Source organism: Talpa occidentalis, unplaced genomic scaffold (assembly GCF_014898055.3).
Source record: "Talpa occidentalis isolate TD23 unplaced genomic scaffold, MPIMG_talOcc4v2.1 talOcc4.3, whole genome shotgun sequence".
NCBI classification, from domain to species: Eukaryota; Metazoa; Chordata; class Mammalia; order Eulipotyphla; family Talpidae; genus Talpa; species Talpa occidentalis.
In genome coordinates this window covers 141,839,951-141,858,472 of record NW_023603184.1, presented here as the reverse complement: position 1 = coordinate 141,858,472, position 18,522 = coordinate 141,839,951, and the positions used below count along the sequence as shown (strand labels likewise).

Here is an 18,522-nt window from a genome sequence, read left to right as displayed (position 1 = left end):
TTTCCACAAATAGTCCCACTATTGAGATAAAATACCTTCTCTTCCATGCCCGAGCAGCGATTGTTCAAAAACAAAATAAAAAGACAAAGGGAAAAGAATAAAAGAAAACACTGGCCGAGGGACAAGTTTGGAGAATTGTTCTAAAGGGTCATTGTATGCAGGTGAGCTGGCGGCTGGGGTGAACACTGAGACTTCAGGAGGAAACACACCCCATTGTGGGGCCATGGAATGGATGTCTTTTCAACAAAACAGATTGCTATCAGCCCGGTGGAGCCAAGTCAGGTTCCGCCCCTCCTGGTCATTTCCTTTTCTCTAACTGTAAGAACCAGCCCGCTGGTGTTTCTCAGGATTGCAGGATTTTAGGTCAAACAGAAGCCCCAGGGAGTGCCTGGAAAAGCCAACCACAGTTGCACTGTGTGTGCTGAGGGCATCATCGCCCTGCCGCTGTGAGCAGAGGAGGCTGCTGGGCCCGGCCTGTCTGGAGAGCTTGGCTCGGAGGGTGGCCAAAGGCAGAAGGCTGCTTCACCACAGAGGCTGGAACAGCGCCCCTCCACGAGCTGCCATTGGCATCCTCGGGCAGAGCAGCATGGACGAGGCACCGGAGCCCCTGGCCATGACCATCCACCTGCTCGCCAACGCCGGCCACGGCGCACTCCTGCAGCAGACGCTGGACCAGCTCCTGCGCTGCATCTGCCCTCAGGTCCGTCTCTTCCTGGTGTCCGAGAGGGTCAGTCCGGCGAGGTACTACGACAAGTGCCAGCCCCGGCGCTCACGGTTCCCGGGGATGTCTGTGTTGCTCTTCCTGCAGGAGAGCCTGGGTGAGCAGCGGCTGCTGCGTGTCCTCGACTCCCTCCAGCACTGGCCCTGGCAGGGCTACCCCGCCCAGCAGGCGCCGGCCAGACCGTGCCCCTACATACTTGCCAACCAGGACTTCTACAGTCTGGACAGCCAGATGCCCGTCTGGGGGGTGAGGCAGGTGCACTGCGGCACGGAGATCCTGAGGGTGACGCTCTACTGCAGCTTTGACAACTACGAGGACGCCATCAGGCTCTACGAGATGATCCTGCAGAGAGAAGCCACCTTGCAAAAGAGTAGCTTCTGCTTCTTTGTGCTCTATGCCACCGAGGGCTTTGCTCTGCAGCTCTCCCTGAAGCAGCTGCCCCTCGGGGTGTCGGTGGACCCCAAGGAGTCTTCGGTGTTGCAGTTCAGAGTTCAAGAGATTGGGCAGCTGGTGCCTCTCCTACCCCATCCGTGTGTACCCATCAGCCACACCAGGTGGCAGACGCAGGACTACGATGGCAACAAGATTCTGCTTCAGGTATTTGTGTTTGGCCTCTGAGGTCGTGGAGATGCAGGTGGGACTGTGTGATTTTACAGCTGAGATAGGCCTGAGAGATGGCTTAGTCTAAAGGCTCTCAGCCTGGTTTGCACATCACAATTCCTGGGGAGTTTTCAAACATCCCCATCCCATCACTGCACCCCAGTCCTGGTTTTGTGTGTTTTTTAAACTCCTTGGGTATGTGGCAGCATTGAGAGTCATTGATCTAATAACCTCCCTGAAGCTGACAGATAAGGTGGTTCAGAAGCTGTCGGCTTGTAGCTTTGCTTATAAAGTCGTTTACAGTCAAATCCAAGGACTCCCCATTTCTTATCAACTGTGCGAACACTTTGCTTACTTCTGGGTCCAGGAATTTCGTCAGCTCTTTCTGTCTGACCTAAGAAGGTGAAGTTGTAATTACCGTCAGGTATGTTAAGCTTACAGTCCTGTTGATTTCATTTTTTAAAATAATCTTTTTAAAAAAAGATATATTTATTTATGCATCCAAGAACTGGGGTATAGCCAGAGGTGAGGGCAGGGGTCAGAGGATTCACCAGAGACACAGTGGGGAACAGAACAGGCAGACTGACTGAAACGCACTGCTGAGGGGAGCAGTCGGGAGACAGGAGAGGTCTGCTGTGCCATGTGGGTCAGCACTCTGGCTGGGGATCAAACTCTTGCTGCAGTGGCTGCCGATAGTGTCATAGTGCTGAGACTTAAACCCCTTGGGCCACCATGGAGGACCCACCTGTTGACTTCATTTTTAAGCACCTCATATTGTTATGGAGCAGCCCGATATAAAACAGATTGCCTGGCTGTGGGTCCTCACCCGCGCGCTTACAAGGGACTTATGAATACTCCACTACAGGCACACACAAAAGGTTCATAAAAGGTTTATTTACAAGGGAAAAGGAAATAAGGAAAATGTACAACTCAGGGAAAAAATAGGGAAATAAAGTCTTTAATGCGTCCTACCCGATCCGCCGTCCTGGAAACCCAAAGGCACTCTCAGAGCTGGCTGGACGCTGCGAGCTGGCCGAGAGCAAAAATGGGGGACCCCTCCAAAGCCCACGTGTCTGATTTTATACCAAACCTGGCTGCTTACCTCCACCCTCAGGTTCCAGCAATCTTCCCTTTGGTGGTGACGGGATTTGTCTTTCCCAGTGTCTTGATGGCTTTGGTCTGGGGTGGGGGTGGGGTCCACAAAGCCTGCATGGAATTAGCTCAGGACATCCTTTCCCCCTAACAATATCACTGTCAATTTTTACCCTGCATCAAGTTAGAGGGTTGAGTCCCCTCAAGAGAACATATTCTCCTGTAAGCCTCCTACAGGAACAGGACACAACCATGAGCTACCACGGGTGTCTTTCTGTGGATTGTTCCAGCTGAATCTTGAGTCTGGTGTCTGAATCTTCACTGTGGCTCCTTTGCCAGCACAGGGGAGGTGCTGCTCAAATCTTTCTCCAGGGCAGTTGTTCTGCTTGCTAAATGGTCTGACACTTGCAAAAATGCTTACAATGCTACCTACAGTGCACTTTAGCCTTCTTTATTCATTTTTTGCCCTAGATTAAGTTTCCGTTATTTAAGTTTTAGAGACAGCCTAGAAAGTCACTGTTTTTCCCGTTTTGCAGAAGAGACAATTGAGGGTAGAAGAATTCAGTTACTTTCCCAAGAAGAGACAATTGAGGGTTGAGGAATTCAGTTACTTTCCCAAGGAGGGGGTAGTTTTGGCTCCAAAGCCCCAGCAGTAAACCGTGCAGTCCATTGTGTGCGTGCGTGTGTGTGTGTGTGTGTGTGTGTGTGTTTGCGCAGGCAGGGAAATATATGTGATAGTCACAGCAAAATATCCTGTAGCTTCCATCCTTGAGAAATGGTCAGAGAAACACCCACAAGCCTTAGTGGATAAAGTAATAACAGGATAGAAGGGGAATTGTCTTTCCCTTTGATTAATTTTGTTGCCATCAGTTTTGAGTTATTGACAAATATGAATCATGTGCACTGTATACAAATGATTTCTAAATTATTTACTTTTTTTCCATGTGAGAGTTGCTGATTCTCCTTTACAAGAGATCTAACATTTCTATGTCAGCTTCAGTGAATGTCTAGAACTTAGAAATCAGCCTCCCTGCCAAGCAAAACTTTAATGCACTGGTGCAGGAGGGGCACCTTTTAATCACTGCCCTTTAAAAGTTAACTGACGGGCCTCCCCAGTGGCGCAGCGGTTGAGCGCTGGGTTGCGAAGCTGCCCGCGGCCTCTGCGGCGCCGGTTCAATCCCCGGCTGCTCCCCGGCCACCAGAGGAGGGTCCCACATGGCGCGGAGACCTCTCCTGCCGCCCGCTGCTCCCCTCAGCAGTGTACTTCATCAGTCTGCCTGCTCTGCTCCCCGCTCTGGCTCTGGTGAATTCTCTCACCCTCCCGCGCTTCTGACTGTACCCAGTGCATGTGTAAACAAAACAAACAAACAAACAAACAAACAAATAAATAAAAAAACATGCCTCTATAAAAAAAAAAAGTTAACTGACATTTTCAAGTCTGAGCTACGGCCTTTGCAGCTTAGGTATTTTGGAAAGTTGAGTCAAATTTGAGGAGTACAGAATCATTTTTTTTTTTTTTTTAGAGAAAGGCATTGATGATTCTAGATTTTTTTAAAGCAAAATGAAGGTTATTTTCTGGAAACTTCTATATAAAATCCCTGAGGAAAGCCTGCAACAATGCCGTGGGATACAACATGAGAACACCTTAGCTTCCATGGGGCTTCTCCACCTGGATAAGAGAGTGGATTTTTCAGGACAGAAAAATTGTTACGGAGCAGCCCCGACATAAAACGGGTTCCTGGCTGTGGGTCCTCACCCGCGTGCTTAAAAGGGACTTATGAATACTCCACTACAGACACACACAAAAGGTTAATAAAAGGTTTATTTATAAGGGAAAGGGAATTGAGGAAATGTACAACTCAGGGAGAAAAGTGGGAGATAAAGTCTTAAATGCGTCCTACCCGATCCGCCGACCTGGAAACCCAAAGGCACTCTCAGAGCTGGCGGAGAGCCAAAAAGGGAATCCCTCAAAGTCCACGTGTCTGGTTATACCAAACCTGGCTGCTTAACCCCACCCTCAGGTTCCAGCAACCTTCCCTTTGGTGGGGATGGAATTTGTAGTTCCCAGTGTCTTTGGCTTTGGTCTGGAGTGGGGGTGGAGTCCACAAAGCCTGTATGGAATTATCTTTAGGACATCCTTTTCCCCCTAACAAAATCACACCTAACAAAATCCACACCTCCTTGTGGGAGTGGACACCGAATGCATCGGCCTTGTAAGGAAGCGATCCTTGTCTTAGGGGTGCCCTCAAGTCTGCACCCTGTCCTAGGACAGGCCTGTGGTCACCGGGGGGCTGCCACCCCCCCAAGGGTTCCAGCAGCTATGTGGACCCTGCTGGCCTGCTCCCCACGATGTTCCAATAAATGTTCTGGACTTCACTCCCACCTGGACCCACTTGGATCAGCGGCGCCTCTCTAAGTCAAAGACTGCATGCAGGGGAATTGTACGTGGGATTAACTGAGTCCTGAGGCCAAGGCTGATTTTTTGGTGGAGTCAGACCTCTAAGGGACTCACAGGGGAAGGCGAGAGACCCCAATGAAGACCAGACTGAGGGAGCAAGTCTGGGGGATCCCAACGACCAATGTCAACCAAGAATAAAAAAATAACACCTGTTCATGGGTGAGCCATAACCACAAACTAACCCTTTCACACAGAACCCTTCCACAGGGCCAGGATGGAGGGCTTGTGTGGGGGGGGGAGTGGGGGGGTTGCTTAACTCAGTGGGGGCATGGACAAAGGTTTCTGAGGTGTGAACCCTGGGCCTGAGCTGGACGCCCAGGAGGAAGTAGACAGAGAAGGGAGGTAGATGTCCACAGAGAGGACAGGGTGGGTGTTCTATGTCACATTTTTTAAGATTTATTTATTTATACAAGCATTGGGGTACAGTCAGAAGCGCGGGAGGGTGAGAGAATTCACCAGAGCCAGAGGGAAGAGCAGAACAGGCAGACTGAGGAAGTACACTGCTGAGGGGAGCAGCGGGTGGCAGGAGAGGTCTGCGCGCCATGTGGGACCCTTGCCGGTGGCCAGGGATGGAAATGGCGCTGCAGAGGCTGCGGGCAGCTTTGCAACCCAGCACTCAACTGCTGCACCACTGGGGAGGCCCTCATATTTGTTTCAAAACATATACTCCTCTTTCCCCTGTATTTGGGACTCATTCTTCAGGAATATTCTGTGATAATGGAAATATTCTATATATGCATTGTTCGGTATGGTAGCTATAAGCAGTTATTGAGCACTAAAACTGTAGCTAGCAAGACTGAGGAAATGAATTATTAATTTCATTTAACTTAATAATTTAAACTTACATTTAGGTAGCCACATATGCTTGGTGATACCATATTGTACAGACTGTTGTAGGTTATTTTAAGGCTTCTTGCTACTTCACGTTTCTATAATATACTGTATATTGCTTAACTGGAGGCAAACCCTCCTCTCTTCAGGCAAACCCTGGAATTAATTTAGATTCTTAGAAACAATAAAAAGATACTCAGCATCAATTTGATTGATGACGGTAGAAGGATTATGCAATTTTTAATATTATTTCTGAAGAGCACAAGTTATATACTTCTCTAGTACTGAGACTGGTTTTTCTACAGTTAATTTTGAAATCAGCTTGTCAAAAAGTTCCAAAAATTTTGACACAATTGTCAATGTTTAAGTGTATAGCTTTGAATACTATGGCTCATGTGTTTGAGAGAGTTTATATAGTAATATGATAAAATATGATACACTTAATAACTCTTATATGCCAGGCACTGGATTGCATGGATTCACTCTACACATCTCCATCCTACAGGGGAGGAAACTGAGGCTTATAAATTTTAAATAACTTGCCTATGGTCATACAAGAAGCTAGGGAGAGAGAGTCCGGTGTCAAGCTCAGGTCTCTCTTCAAAGTCCAAGATTACCACAACTGTACTATTTTTGTTTTGTTGTAAAAGAAGACATTAACATATAATGGCTTTGAAAAGACTTTTTAAAGAGTGGTTTTACGTTGTGAAGCATCACATGAAGCACACGTTCTGAAACATCACCATTTTTAAAGTCTCTTTTTCAGAATCCTCTCATTCTGACGGTTGTCAACTGTTCTCATTTTCCTTTGGTGTCATTTCTTTCCCTCCCTTTATCTCTAAGCCTGATGACTTCAAACATGCATTGCTACTATAATAGTCTAACTCTTGGCACTGGCTCCAGGCATTCTGCTTTATCCTGTGCACCACTGTTGAAAATCTTTTTAAATGTATGAGATTTATATTCCTTATCAGCTCAATGACAAAAGTCAAGCAGAAAACATGAAAATTCACTTGCCTGCGTTTCAAGGCTCCTACAAGCAGGCCTCACCCACTATCTGCCTTTGTACACATACTTGGCTCATCCCCACCTTCTCTCCAAGGCTCTAGGCTCACTCCTACACCCACATGCATGTTTTTTAATTGTTGTAAAATACACAGAACATAAAGTGTACAGTGCAATCACTGAGCACATTCACAATGTTATCCAACCCTCACCACCGTTCATTTCCAGAACCTTTTCATCATCCCCAACTGAAATTCTGTCCTCATTAAAAACTAGCTGCCCATTCTCATGTCCCCCCAGCCCCTGGCCACCTCTATTCTGCCTCTATGACTTTTTTCATTTTAGGCGACTTATGTAAGTGGGGTCCTACTGTATTTGTCCCTGTGTGTCTGGCTTATTTCACTCAGTGTTGTTTTCAAGGTTCATCTGCTTGGTAGCATGTGTCTGAATTTCATTCCTTTTTAGGCGGAATAATATTTCATTGTACAGATATCTGCTTTCATGAATTGCCCGAAATGTTCCTTATCCAGGGGTGTCTTTTTCTTCCTCTTTCTCTTTCCCCTTTCAGGTTCTGCTCAAATTATCTTTCCTCTGAAAACTGTTGTGAAGCTCAAGGGCACCTCAGCTCCCATTCCTAACTAGAACATTTTACACCTAAATTTTTGTAACACACAGTTGATTATATATTTTCTCATTCTGGTACCATATAATTTGCGACTTTATGACTTGCCATGTCTTTTTGGTTTTTTTTTTGTAAGTGTTTATTTCCCATATATTACCAGTCAGATGGATGGATGGACTGCTTGTCTTCAGGAAATAAGGCTGTCTCTTCAGAAAAGGTTTACATTCCCAGAAGCTAATACTTTCTTTCTACCAACAGTTAGCTAAATTCATATTTATGTTCTTTTTTAGCCACTTGAAATAAAAGAATGGAGGGGCCATCCCTGGTGGTGTAGGGGTTAAGTCTCAGCACTATCACTCCTGTGGCCTGAGTTCGATCCCCAGCCAGAGAGTTGACCCACATGCGCAGCAGACCTCTCCTGTCTCGCCCGCTGCTCCTCACAGCAGTGTATTTCAGTAGATCTGCCTGTTCTGCTCCCCACTCTGTCTCTGGTGAATCCTCTCATCCCCTGCACCTCTGACCTACACCCCAGTTTTTGTATGCATAAATAAATAAATCTTTTAAAAAATAAAAAACAAAATAAAAGAATGTACATTGTCTCTTATGAAATGTCACTCATTTTCTTACTCTTCTGAAGCATTGCTTGAGGCCTCCAAGTCTCTCCCTCTTCATTTCTCCATTTGATTCATCTCATACCCTTTCTATCCCTACCCCTAACAGTTTCTATTGCTAGAAGAAAAAGACCAGATAACAATCAATTATATCAGATAAGATAACAATAATAGACTGTTAACTAATTCTCCAAGTGGCAAAGATGGCAGCTCAGTTCTTTGAAAGATTGGGGAGAGTTGGTTCTCTGGGGGAGGGGAGACCAAGCTGATATCTGGGAGATAGTGTTTTCCCTCTTGATTTTGAAAAGATAAACCCTTAACATTCCCTCTCACAGTCCCCCCCCCCTTCCACTCATTACTTCAGTTTACGCTGCCCATAAAAAGCACTTGTAGCCATTGCTGGGAAGGATGCTGCTGGTACAGATTATGGGGCAAATATCAGTGTTTTTGGTCGATCAACTAAAAGTATCTTTTAGTTGTATCTTTCAAAATCTTAGTTAATTGGAAGAGACTGGTTTCAAGTCTTCAGCTAGCAAGTCTGGCACTGTTTGGGGGTTTCCATAACCTACATAATTTGTTTCCATGAAAATGGTTTGAATGTAGAGAAATTCTTACTATCTCTGGGAATCGCTTTCAGTAAAAGGGAAGATTATTTTCCCTTCATTATGTCAGCATGCCCTTAACAGCTTAATCATTTTTCAGTGATGTATAGTCTCTTGTTTTTCAAGTGTTTTGAGTCAAATGAGTGACAAATGATTCTCCAAGTGACGAATGATCCCATTTATCAAGAGAATTGTTAATGTTCCTTGACACTTGGAAAAACCTACCTCTCAATTTGTAACAATTTACTAATATTTCTTAGAAAGATGGGTTCTAAATGATCACAATTCCTACAAATGCATTTAAACTTATTTTTGGCAAAAGGGGATTTATTCTCACTCAAGAGATTTATCTTAATTACTCAGAATTATGTTTCTCCTGCAAATTCTTCATCCCAATTGCACACATCTGCATCTCTCCATTAATAATGTTCCACTCACTTTTGCCAGATGGTCTAAAAAGATTTTAAATTTCTCTTAAAAAAAGGAAAGTTGGGGCCTCCCTGTTGGCCTAGGGAATAAGTCTCAGCTCTATCACTGCTGCAGCTTGAGTTCAACCCTCAGCCAGGGAGATGACCCACATGGCACAGCAGACCTCTCCCTGTCTCTCCCTCTGCTCCCCTCAGCAGTATATTTCAGTCAGTCTGCCTGTTCTGTTCCCCACTCTGTTTCTGGTCAATCATCTGCACCTTTGGCCTACACCTCAGTTCTTCGATGCAAAAGTTGACATTTCCTTTTCTTTTTAAAAAAAGATTTTATTTATTTATGCATAAAAGAACTCTTAAAAAGATTGCAGAAATGGCCAGCCATATGACAAAAGCAATTTTTAATTTTCTTGGTCAGACTTTATATTTACTAACACCAAATAATCAAAAGCCTCATTTATAGATTATGCATTTCTATACATGTCTACATGTAAAAACTTACATTTCATTAAGCATTGTTTTATTTATTTATCCAACAGACAGCTAGTGATTACTTCCCATGTCTCAGGCACTGTGCCAGTTACTGGGGATACAATAATGAGAAAGATACACACAAACCCTCTCTTCCAGATGGCAAAGTTCAGAGGAAGGTCCAGAGAATTAAGCAGACAAGCACCAAACAGCGCGGTAACCACTGTGAGGTGGGAAGCGCAAACCCGAGGAGAGCCAGCAATACATTAATTATGACAACAACCTGCTCCTTTCTGCCACTGCTTTGTCCCGGCACCAGGATCATTTAATCCTCTCAGCAATCTAGGATGTCAGTAATTATTGTTGTCCTTTTATAGATGAGGAAACTGAGGCACAGGAAGATTCGGTCTAATTTGTCTAAAGTCTCACAGCTAATAAATAGCCCACCAGTGTGTGGGACCACTGAACTCAGATTCAGTGATATCGAGAAGTTTCCCAAGAGCAAATGATGAGTAAGCGTGGAGTTGGCAAAAGTAGGCATTTTTAGAAAAAAGGGTTCGAGGAGAACCTCTAGGAATAGTGAGAAGAAATAATATGCTCAAACCCTGGCATTAGGAAGGAGCAGAATGTCCATGGAATTGGAGGTTCACTTTGAGCTCGTGGAGGCTGAGGAAGGAGGAAGGCACGGGCCAGGCAGGCCTGTAGGCCATATGAAAAAATGTGTTCTTAAAAGCATTTTTCTAAATAAAAATACTTGTAGAGCACTGTCCAGATTCCAGGTCCAGCTGTGGGGCGCCGCTGTCAGGCTGTGGGTACCGAGGGTGCCCTGGCTCCTTGCCCTTGTCTTCAGAGATGGGAGTGGCCGACAGTGCCTCCTCTCTCGACTTTGCAGTGCCCACGTGGTCAGGCAGGGCTTCTTAGGGCCACTGTTGCCACTTGGGGTGCAAGGCAGCATGACCTTGACTTGGATGCCCAGCACGCCCTCCCGAGCAGCACAGGGCACACAGCAGTGTCACCGCAGCGGTGAACAGGGCTCCCGTGTGATCAGCAGACCAGCCACAAACGCTGCTGGGCCTCTGCCCTCGGGGTCTCCCAGAATCCACGGCCTCGCAGCCATGGTCCCCAGCGTGCAGGATGACCTGCAGCGCATGGAGCAGACCCCCCCACAGCAAACCTCCCCAGGAGTCTGTGTCGCAGACGCTGGGCCGGGCACTGGCACACACGCCTTTCCAGGGTAAGGCCCGTCACTGGCTGCAGGGGAGCCCCCTCTTCCGAGCCACAGCAGTGAGTTCCTGGATCAGCCGGCCCTTCTGCATCCTGGTGGACGAGACAATGATTTCTGGTCTGGTTGGCGTAACTCGGACCTCACCTCCAGATTCGCCCATTTCAGCCAGGCCCCGAGGGGAAATGTTCAGTTCAGCTCTTAAGATGCCATCAGCTGCAAAGCCCTCTTCTCGGAAATCTTAGCTCTTAAGAAGAATGGCGAGACCACTGAAGCAGGAGCGAGGCGGGATCGACACTGGTGGAGTGTGGATCCCAGCTCACGTGGTGGAGGGGTACAGCACAGAGTAGGGGCGCTCAGGGCATCCGGGGGGAGTCTGTTCGTTGACTGTTGCTGTAATTCAGACAAGCGGTGAAAACAGCCCGTCCTGAGTCTCGGCAGTGGGCACGGAGAGACAGGAGCATCTGAGAACTTTTTAGGAGGCAGACCCAGGGCACGGGTGACATGGAGGGTGGAGAGGTGAAGATGCTTTTGCTTGGAAAATGTGGGGCAAATGGTGCCATCTTCAACCAGCTTTGTGGTGAGCACAGACACGGTTCCTCTCAAGTCACGTTGGGCTGGAGGAGCTGGTACCTGGAAGACTACTGGACAGGTAGGTGTGCAGTTGCAGAGACAGACCCGAGCTGCACTCATGCGCTGGGAACCTCTGCCACTTAGACACCACTGGAAAGATGGGTGTCGATGACACGGCCGGGAGATGAGCAGAGCAAGACGGACCTGCCAACAGGTCGGCACTGAAGAGCGCAGGGAACGGCGCTTTCAGCGGAAACCAAGCAGGGGTGGGGGACAGAAAGGAGGAGATCCAGAAGAGCACGTTGTCTTGGACCTTTAGAGGGGAAACGGCAGCCTTGGGAAAGTCCTAGAACTCAAGTAGGAACTGAAGACAAGGAGGCTGACTGCGGGGACCTTGGCAAGGGGAGCGGCAGGAAGGAAGGAATGTCAGGATGTGGGTCAAGGAAAATCGGGAGGGAGAGTGAATGTGAAGAAACAAATGACAACGTGGGAGAAAGTCACAGGGTGTCCAGGAAGCCGGGAGGAGATGAATGACTGCACCCATGGGGGCAGTGGAGCGTGATCCCTGTCCTCGTGGACAGGCTGGTGGCCTGCAGGTAAGTCTGTTGGCAAGAAACCAAGATTGCTGCTGGCTAAGGAGGCCATTTGTTTTCTCTGGGGTCCAGATGTTCATTTGTTCATTTGCTGAGAGTGTGAAGGGGGGGGTGGTGCCACTGGAGGTCTGAGGACAGTGTGAAGCTGCCAGGTGGTTGCTTGGGGAGGGAGGGGACTTAGGAAACAGGAGCGCTGCCAGGCAGCCTGGGCCAAGAGCAAACCTCGCCTCCATGGTGATGTCAATCAGAAGGGTCCTGGGCTGTTCTTCAGCAGCCTGGGCACAGGTTCAGAAAATGTGGGTGAGTCGCTGGATCGGGGGTAGGAACTTTCGAGGGAGGCCCTGGCGGAAAGGGTGTAGGCCAGGGGAGCTGGAGGTATTGGCAAGGAAATGGTTGAAGGGTTGGTATTTGGATTGCAGTTGACTGTGGAGGCTGTGAATACGGGGGGTGGTGCTGAGGGGGAGAGAGAAGGGGACTATGGTGAGGAGCTGATGTAACAGCTCTGAGTGCTGGAGCTGTGGCTAAAAGGTGCTAGATTTAGATGAGTCCGTCCAGGTGGAACGTGGTGAAGAGGACAGAGCCCAGTGATGGGGCCATGGGACTGGGGATTGGCATTTGGGGTGTTGGGGTGTCCTGGGCTGGCTCAGTGGGGCCCATGGGTTAGGAGCCCCATTAGGATAATGCCTCCTGGCTGCTCTGGGCTGTCTTGACAGTGTAGCTGCAGGACCAGTTTTGTTCAGAGCTGAGACTGATTTGCAGGATGAGGTGAAAGTGACTCGGGCCTCCCTTTACTGTTCATGGTTGCTGGAAAATGAAACAAGAACCCCAGAATCAAAAGTATGGGGGTAGTCTGCTGTCGACCCTGAATGATTTATGAATAGGGAAATAGCCGTTTCAGCATCTACTTCTAGAAGAAAAAGACCAGATAAAAATCAATTCATTAGATCAGATCGGATAAAAAGAATAAACTGTCAAATAATTTGCCAGATGGCAAAGATGGCAGTTCAGTCCTATGAAGGATTGGGGAGAGCTGGTTCTCTAGAAAATGGGGGACCCCTAGTCTTTCCCCCCCCCTTGATTTTGAATAAACCAGAAGGCTTTTTGGAGAGCGAGAATTTGGGTGATTTGAGGTTGGGTGGGAGAGAAGCCTTTTTATTTTACACTCTGGTACAATTAAATTACTTTCACAATGAGTAATAACTTTTCTGAAAAGATATTTTTATTGAAAGTGAACACTCAGGGGCCTCTCTGATGGCGCAAGGGGTTGAGAACTGCACTGTGAAGCAATCCACAGCCTCTGCAGCATGAGTTCGATCCCCAGCCAGCCAGGGAGCAACCCACATGGCGCAGCAGACCTCTCCTGACTTGCCCATTGCTCCCCTCAGCAGTGTCTTCTGTCCATCTGCCTGTTCTGCCTCCTGCTCTGTCTCTGATGAATCCTATCACCGCCCCCCACCATCTCTGGCCTGTACCCCAGATCTTGTGTGCATAAATAAATAAATCTTAAAAAAAAAAAAAGACAGCAAGCTAACACTCAGATGAAGCAGAAAGAAAACAGGCAAGGGAGGGCTGGAGAGAAATGAACCAGGGAAGGGAAGGGGAAAGAGAGAGAACTCGGAGGGAGGAGAGAGGAGGGAAGAGAAATAATGACTGACTGAATGAATGAATGAAAATCATTAATCTAGAACAGGGATCAGTCAACTCTACCCCTGGAGCTAGGAGTATTTCTCCATCTTCAAATAGTTGGGAAAATATTTCATGATATATGAACATTTTTGATATTCAAATTTCAGCATCCACAGAATTTTATGGATTCACAGCCTTGTCCGTTCATCTGTGCGCTGGCTACAGCTGCTTTGTGGCAGAGCTGAGTCTGTGCAGTGAAGATCACATGACCCGCCAGGACGCAGACACATATTTGTCAATTTCTGTTCCAAAGGAATTCATGGAAATCCTTTTTTCTTTTTGTAGTTTGGTAATGGTCACCCCTCCATTTCTATCAGAGAAAATGACAGATTGAGAGGGGGAGATGTGTGTGTGTGTGTGTGTATAAACAGGTTATGTGTATGCTTGTAGTGATTTACTCATTTCTAGACCTGCTTTCTTGCTATTCTTATTTCTACCTTCTTGCTATTCTTTTTTCTTCTTTTAATCAACTTTTTGGGACCAGTGTTAAATTCATAGCTAAACAGAACAGAAAGTAAAAAATTACAGCAAATCCATATTCCCCCTGATCTTCGCCCCCACCCCACCTCCTACACTATCAACATCCCCCACCAGAGGGGTGCATTAATTACAATCATTAAACCTGCACGGATACATCATTATCACCCAGAGCCCATTGTTTACATTAGGGGTCACTCTTGTACCTTCTTTGGTTTTGACAAGTGTATAATGACATGTATCTAGCATTGTAGTATCATACAGAGTGGTTTTGTTGCCCTAAAATTCCTCTGAGCTTTACTTATTTATCTCTTTCTCCCTTCTAGCCCCTTGGCAATCATTAACCTTTTTTCTGTTTCTCTAGCTTTGCCTTTTCCAGAAAGTCCTATAATTGAACCATAGAGCAAGTAGCCTTTTCAGATTGGCTTCTTTCACTTAGTACATGCACTTAAGGGTCTTCTGACTACTCTTTCTGATATTTGATTAAAGACTAGTGGTCCTGGATAGTAATTGCCAAGGGCTTCTGATAAGATGGAGGATATTATCTTTTCAGAAATACTCTTGCTGAGAGTATGGTATAAGGAGAAGGAAGGATCTGCTCTCAGTGTCCAAAGATGGAAGATGAACCAGTGAATCCCACTTGATGGAGGAAGAATCCACTTAACAGCAGGCAGGAGTTTGCTAAGTGGTGACTGTACATTTGGAACCAGAGGAATGGGTAGGGGTTAAAATAACACAACTTCCTTAAGAGCTGTTCCCCCCATTCTCACCTAATACTTAATCTCTAAATACATGTGTCCCCCATTTAAATAATCTTGATTTAAAAGGCGTCAAATTATTAGCCAGCCTGGAGTGCCCACATGTCTTGAAACAGACCAAGATGTATAACATTATTAACATGCTCCACCAGCTTTGGAGGATTGAATTATTATTATTCCAGTCTTTATTTTTACTATAGTCAAAGTTTTGGTGGATTTTTAGTTTTATTTTTTCCAGGTTGGTAATTCATGGTTTACAGCATCAAGGGAGGCCACCGGGGAACATCTTTGGGCATCTTTTCATCATTTGAATAACTCCATCTACCAGAAGTGTGTTGTTGTCAAGTGGTCATTTGATTTCCAGAGTTTTACCTCTGTCAAAGAGTTAATCTGGGAAGAGGGGGGCAGGAGGTGTTCACAGATGATACTGATTATATTATAAGCACCATGTGCTCAATTATGAGTCTCTAGCACTGATTATACTCCTAACTGAATGTGTAATACTTACATTACAGTACTTGCTACTTTTATTCAGTCGCGCAGACGTTATTGAAAATGTACTGAGGTCATGGTGTGGCAGAGGGTGGACAGGACCCAGTCTGTTCCTGGCACATGGAAACATCTGTTGCTTTTTTTGCTGTCTCATAGGTCCAGTTGAGTCCAGGCCTTGGTGTTAGAAATGGCGAGCTTTCCCATATGAATGGCACCACGAGAGCTGACACGCTTCCCCAGGGCTCCAGGCTGAACCCAGTCTCGGCAGGGAGGACCCTCGAGCCAAGAAGCCGAAGGAGCCGGGGCAGGAGGTTCAAGGCGGGTTCTGTAGAGCTCCCCGAGACCGGTGGGTGCCCAGCGTTAGCAGCTTCTAAGAACACGTCATGGAAAAGCCCTGGCTGCTCACCCCAGGCCTTGACCCAGCTGCATCTGCCTTCTCCCCCGCTGGAAAGTGGAGTCAAAATGAAGGTCCTCCACAGGGAAAACAGCTTCGAGAGACTGGAGGCAGAGACAAATGTGGACACGGGGTTCACAGTAGTCAATTCTGAGCCGGTGCAATCTTTCCTGAGCCGATTTCCCAGGGGTCTTTGCGCCAACCAGCCGCCATCTTACACGTCAGCTTCCTCCCTAGGGGCAGCTGCCTCCCAGCATGATGGCAGCATTAAGGAAAGGGCCCATATTTTGTCACTTGCTCGCCAGAGGGAGCTGGGTCCAAGGAAGATCACCTCCAAATGCCCCCTTCATCAGCCAGTCCAGAGCGAAGAAAAAGAAGAAGAGGAATTCTTTATATAGCATCAAACCAGTGTGGTTTCCTGAAACACAAGATCACATACATGTTCTAGACATGGAGCCTTGGTCCAGAAGCAGACCGTTTCTTATTTATTTAAGGGGGGGTCTGCCTGAATACTAGCCACGAACAGATCTGTATTGCTTTTATTTCAAATGTTCACGTCTAATGGTGCTGGGAGTGCGTGTTTATTTGTCTTCGTGGCCATAAGGGAACGCAAATAATGCACAGGGAAGAAGCCCAGCGCCTCCTGTCCTTGGAGACACACTAACTCAGCTGGGCAGGTTGAGTTCAGCACCTATCTGGATAATTGCATTGTATGCAGATGCGTTGGAGGTGTTATGCAAAACTGATTAGTGTATGTAATTTGGGTTAATTTTTTACTTGGGTAGCATAGTTCATCCCCCTGGACAGCATGGACTGTTTATTCTTTAGTGTTTTTTTAATTTTTACGTGACCTCCTTTCATAATGAGGTTCTGTTCCCTCCATACCCACTTGCGATTTTGCCTTTCAAGTTGTTTGCCTCTGGAATGAGTTAACATGCAAAGTGTTTTGAAAATTACTAACAATTTTTTTCCTGTTTAATGAGTACAACACTGGAAGCTAAAAAAAATCAAAGTGAGGCTCTAGGTGTTTCCTGTGTCTCCATTTTTCTTTTGTTTCTGTGCTACAACAATGGGGCTGGTAGTTCACATTATTATCTAGAGTGAGATTTGACAGGATCATATGGTTGGAAATCTCCGGTAAGTATGACGGGAAGTATGGATTGGTCGAGTTAATGGAACAGGTTTGGGTTCTTCTCACCATGGGTGAACACGCCAATATCTTTTTTAAAATTTTTTTATTTTTATATTCCCCAAACAATTGCAACCCCTTTATTTTGACCCCAATCCCTCCCTCCCCGCCCCCCTCCCCTCATAAAGTGTCTCTGGTTCATAGTTGTTTGTTGATTATGATTTTCACTTTCTTATAGTTATTCATTTTCCTGGTCCCTTATTTAAGTTTTCTAGATTCCTGCTATGAGTGAGACCATCCGATATTTTTCTTTTTCTTTCTGGCTTATTTCACTGAGCATGATCCCTTCCAGGGCCATCCATGTTGCTGCAAATTGCATGTGTTTATCTTTTTTGATTGCAGAGTAATATTCCATGGTGTATATGTACCACATCTTCTTGATCCAGTTATCTATTTTTGGGCATTTGGGTTGTTTCCAAAGCTTAGCTATTGTAAACAGTGCTGCTATAAACATAGGGGTGCAGGTGTTCTTTGGAGTTGATGTTTCTGTGTCCTTTGGGTAAATACCTAGGAGTGGAATTGCTGGATCATATGGAAGCTCTATGTTTAGTAGGTCAAGAAATCTCCACACAGCTCTCCATAGTGGTTGGACCAGTTTGCACTCCCACCAACAGTGCAGGAGAACACGCCAATATCTTAACAATATTCATTCACCCATCCACTTATACACTCATTCATTCCCTCAACAAATATTTATTGAACACCTACATTTGAATAAGACACTGATATGTGATGCACATACATTCATGGCCATCAGCTCCCCCAAAGTGTTTCGTGTTTATAGTTTCATTAGTGTGATAAATCCATCCCACCAACTCTTAAGAATATGCTGAAGTCCAAACTTTTTCTTCTGAACAGATTCCCACACTGATTGCACAAGGCTGTTGTAAGCATTCACAACTTGTAAGATGGTGTCTGAACATTTTATGAACTAAAGTCATAATCATGAACAGATTCTCAGTTGCTCCTAGGTTGCATTTCTTGGAGGTTTATGTGCATATTAAAAATATCTGAGGTCTGTGTGTTTCAGTTAATGTATAAGTTTATTCAACTCCATGAACTTGGTTCTTCTGAGCAGATGTTATATAAGTCTCTAAACACTGTTTTAACTGGATCTTTTGAAGACCTTGGTACTTAGCACACCCAACTGGAGAGAAAGACATTTTCAGGACTAAGGACATATGGTGCAGCGCAGAGACGGGCTAGTGTGAATTCTCTGATCAGAAAAAAAAAAAAAAAAGAAAAACAGGAATGTTGAAAAGTGGACAAAGTCAACACTTCTAAATTGATGTTTTTGTCCTTACAACATTAATAAAATCTAATCAACAGATTACAATAATACCTTATAAAGTGGAATGGAGTATGAAATTTTTATATGGATTGCTATAAAAGTTTTTTTTTTTTTTTTTAATGAAAGGCTTATGTAAGTGGAACTATGAGTTGCCTTGAAAGTCCCAGAAGGGGAGTGCTGAATTCTCTGTCCACTTTTTGAACGTTTCCTAAGTTGCTGTAGCATAATACAGGAATGACGATATAAGTGCATGGAAATCATGACAAATATGGAGAAACTTGAGTGAGTGCCTTCAAATTGGCTTGGTAAGTAACACACTCTTAAAATGTCCCTCACTCTAATCTCCTTCAACATAGCTATCTGGCTTACAACATGAAGGGCTAGAGCTGCCAATGTGCTTGGCAGGGGAAGC

At 45.8% G+C, this 18,522-nt stretch overlaps 1 protein-coding gene across 1 annotated transcript; it reads left to right on the top strand.

The window, feature by feature from the left end:
• The first annotated feature begins 331 nt into the window (after positions 1 to 331).
• Positions 332 to 16,951, top strand: FAM124B (family with sequence similarity 124 member B). The gene is made up of 2 exons (XM_037521914.2): positions 332 to 1,318; positions 15,393 to 16,951. The coding sequence occupies exons 1-2, from the start codon at positions 587 to 589 to the stop codon at positions 16,026 to 16,028; spliced, it is 1,368 nt and encodes a 455-aa protein (XP_037377811.1). The 5' UTR covers positions 332 to 586; the 3' UTR covers positions 16,029 to 16,951.
• The last annotated feature ends 1,571 nt before the right edge of the window (positions 16,952 to 18,522 follow it).

Excerpts from the sequence above, each read along its gene's own strand:
- FAM124B (XM_037521914.2), top strand. The coding sequence starts at position 587 with ATGGACGAGGCACCGGAGCCCCTGGCCATGACCATCCACCTGCTCGCC. Across the intron at positions 1,319-15,392 it reads GCAACAAGATTCTGCTTCAG|GTCCAGTTGAGTCCAGGCCT; the intron begins GTATTTGTGTTT and ends GCTGTCTCATAG.